At 37.2% G+C, this 3,047-nt stretch overlaps 1 protein-coding gene across 1 annotated transcript in view; it reads right to left on the bottom strand.

Moving 5' to 3' along the window:
* The window catches only part of LOC106521652 (sodium- and chloride-dependent GABA transporter ine), a 5,522-nt gene that overhangs the window by 2,225 nt on the left and 250 nt on the right, over positions 1-3,047 (bottom strand). The window contains 8 exon segments of the mRNA XM_074559749.1: positions 657-763; positions 857-960; positions 1,381-1,439; positions 1,442-1,505; positions 1,680-1,702; positions 1,705-1,811; positions 1,945-2,152; positions 2,870-3,004. Of these exon segments, the coding sequence (XP_074415850.1) occupies positions 657-763; positions 857-960; positions 1,381-1,439; positions 1,442-1,505; positions 1,680-1,702; positions 1,705-1,811; positions 1,945-2,152; positions 2,870-3,004 (807 nt within the window).

The raw sequence follows: 3,047 nt of genomic DNA, 5'->3' as shown, positions 1-3,047 counted from the left end.
GGAGGGAGGTCTGGGGCTCCCTTCTGAAGCTGCTGCCCCCGCGACCCGACCCCGGATAGGGGGAAGAAAATGGATGGATGGATGGATGGATGGATGGAAAGAAGGAACCTGGACTTAAATATTCATCGTTTTAACAACAGGCTGGTTTAATTAGTGATCATGGTAACCAATTCTGAGTGTGGGACACATTTCTTTCTGGACTTCAAAACTCAAACAATTTTTTTTTCACTGTAACTGTTTCCAGAAGCTAGACCCAGCAGGTTCAGAACCAGAACTGTCTTGCTGTAAACCAACAACACAAACAACTTGTGCTGACACTGTTTGCACAGCTGGGGTAAGTCTAAACATGTCAACAATTACAGTTTTTAACCTTTAGAAAACTCTCCTGACACTGAAATATTAAACAGCTGCTGGCTCTGAGTGATGCTGCTTCTTATGAGGAAAATCAACATTTCACATGAAAGTTTAACTATAAAGATCTGTGAAGAACAAAAATCTGTTCTAACCTAAAATGCGAAACAAACAAAAGGAATACTCGAGAGGCAAATTAAACTAAACACAGCTCCTCACAGCGACTAAATGTGCAACATTTAAACATAATGAAGCCAGTCAGGTCAGAGTAAAAACTTTCAAAGGAAAGAAYTGTTGAATCTCACCATCTGCAGCTATGTTCTCCACTGGGAGATGATGAATGTGAGCCATGTAGCCAGCAGCTGAGAAGATCACAAATCCAGYCAGGATACTGAACGAGTTGGTCACATCCCTGAAATCACAAGAGCAATGTAAAAACTCACTCAACTTAAAAGTTGAAGGCATAAAACTGATTTTCAAAACAACAAAAAAATTCAATTTTTACCTGAAAATGTTGTTGTTGAACTTGTCATAACTTGCCATTGAAATCATCGAGCCAAATGCAATTCCAAGTGAATTAAACACGTGGGCCGCTGCATTAATCCAAACCTGTTACGATCGAAGAGAAAATGAAAAATAACTTTTTATTTTATTAGCAGTTTTATTTAGTTTAGTTTTAAAGCCTTTGGAAACCATTTCTATACATCCAAATAAAGTATTTTTTTATTGTTAAGAGCTATCTGCAACAGGTAAGACATTATTTGTCTATAATCTTTTCACAGAACTCCTCAACCTATCTAAAGTTTTTTTTCATTTCTTCTGACACAAAAAACTATATTTTGACAAGAAATGCTTCAATCTAATATACATAGGTGTATTAAATGTTTGTGTTTTGATAAAAAGAGGCAAAATAAGTATAAAACTGACAGTATTTATTTCACAAAATAGCAACATGTAATCAAGTTTAAACTGTTTTTGTACCAGCTTACACTAGCGTCATTATAATCAGTCTGTGTGTTGTTTTCTCACCTTCACTTCAAACAGTTTGCTCCAAACGGGTGTCACAAAATACAGGACACCCTCTTTAGCTGCACGTTATTGATGAGCAGAGCAAACAGGATGAAGTACGGAAACACTGCAGTAAAATACACAACCTATACGACACAAACAAGTAAAAATGAAGGATGTGTGCAATTAAATGTGCTTTTTCTCAAGTATATTACCACCGCTTCTCCCTGAAAATATTGTTTTATGATCAATTATTTTTTTTGCATGAATAATAGTTTTGATGAAGCRTACACACACAGACAAACAGCCGCTGTACTCACCTTCCCAGCTGATCTGACTCYCATATGCATAAATAAATGATGGCCCAGGTAATAAGAAGATAGCCAAATAGTTCCCAGCGGAGGCCTGTGACTTCTTCAATGCCATTAGTCTTCTCTAGAAGCTTGTGACTAGAAAGATGCAAACAGATGGGATCATTTGTGTGTCAAAAAGCTGAGGAAAGCTTTCATTATTAAAGATAAAGACGAGRTTTAAAAGGTGTAAACACGTCAATCAATCATAAGGTCCTGAGAATGTTCTCAATGGAAAAACTGCTGGCTTGGAGATTGCAGGTGAAAGGCATTTCCGGGGAAACCACTGGAGCAGTTTTCAGTAACRACCCAGGTGCTGTTGCAAGACGCCCAGGGTAGAGCGGCTCCGAATGAGCTGAACAGATAATAAAGGGCCCAGCTCATGAGGACGTTATAGTAGGTGGAAAACACAAYGGAGATGACAACAGTGGCCAGAGCCACACCTGCAGAGTGATACGTAGAGGGACGGWGGGCAAAGTGACAGGCAACACTCAGAAATAAAATATGTTATTGTCTAATAAATATAATAAAAACATTATTTATCATCAGTTATTTTAGACCCTGGATGATAGTTGCAGGTGCGGTTCAATTAATCTAAGATAGATGGCAAAAAGTCAGCCTCAGATAAGAATCTTTCACTTTATGCATCTTTCTGATCAAACAAACTAAAAACAAAACAGAGAAGACAAAATCATTCCAAAAATATTTTTTCCTTTCCACCTCTTTGGACGCCCAGATGCAGAAAATGAAATAACTAAGAAGGTGGATTCAAGCAGAAATTTAAATGTGAGTGTGTGTGACTGGTGATCACATTACTGCAAACCAAAAATAAGTTGAACAGTAAAATAATCCAGGAAAACAAATCTGTTTGTGGCTCTTATTTAGTACAGAGAATTAACCAGAAGAAAATGAGTGATAAATAAAGTGAAAAATATTTTGACTGGATAGATTATCTTGTTTTGTAAAGAAGAAAGGAAAAAAATAGTGTTTAGTATAATATTGAAACCATTTTTATAATTAATAATTGTTGATGGGTGAGACGTCCACTTAAGAGAGAATAAGAATCAGTTTTCTGCGCATATTTGAATTAATTGATTTCTACATGAGGGTAAAAAAGATGATTCTGTCTGATGTTCATTCCCATAAGAGGAGTCACTCACCTTTTAATAGGGGGCAGATCTTGGTGATGGCATGCATTGGTCCTAGACGAGTTTACTGCCCAATAACAAACTCCATGAAGAGCAGAGGAATGCCACACCGGAGCACCATGGTCAGGTAAGGAATGATGAAAGCACCTGAAGCAACACTTTAAGATCAATTAGTTTAGTTTGGAATAAT

The sequence above is a fragment of the Austrofundulus limnaeus genome, unplaced genomic scaffold (assembly GCF_001266775.1).
Source record: "Austrofundulus limnaeus strain Quisiro unplaced genomic scaffold, Austrofundulus_limnaeus-1.0 Scaffold114, whole genome shotgun sequence".
Classification (NCBI taxonomy): Eukaryota; Metazoa; Chordata; class Actinopteri; order Cyprinodontiformes; family Rivulidae; genus Austrofundulus; species Austrofundulus limnaeus.
Note: the sequence above shows the minus strand (reverse complement) of the source record. Positions and strands in the feature narration are given on the sequence as shown.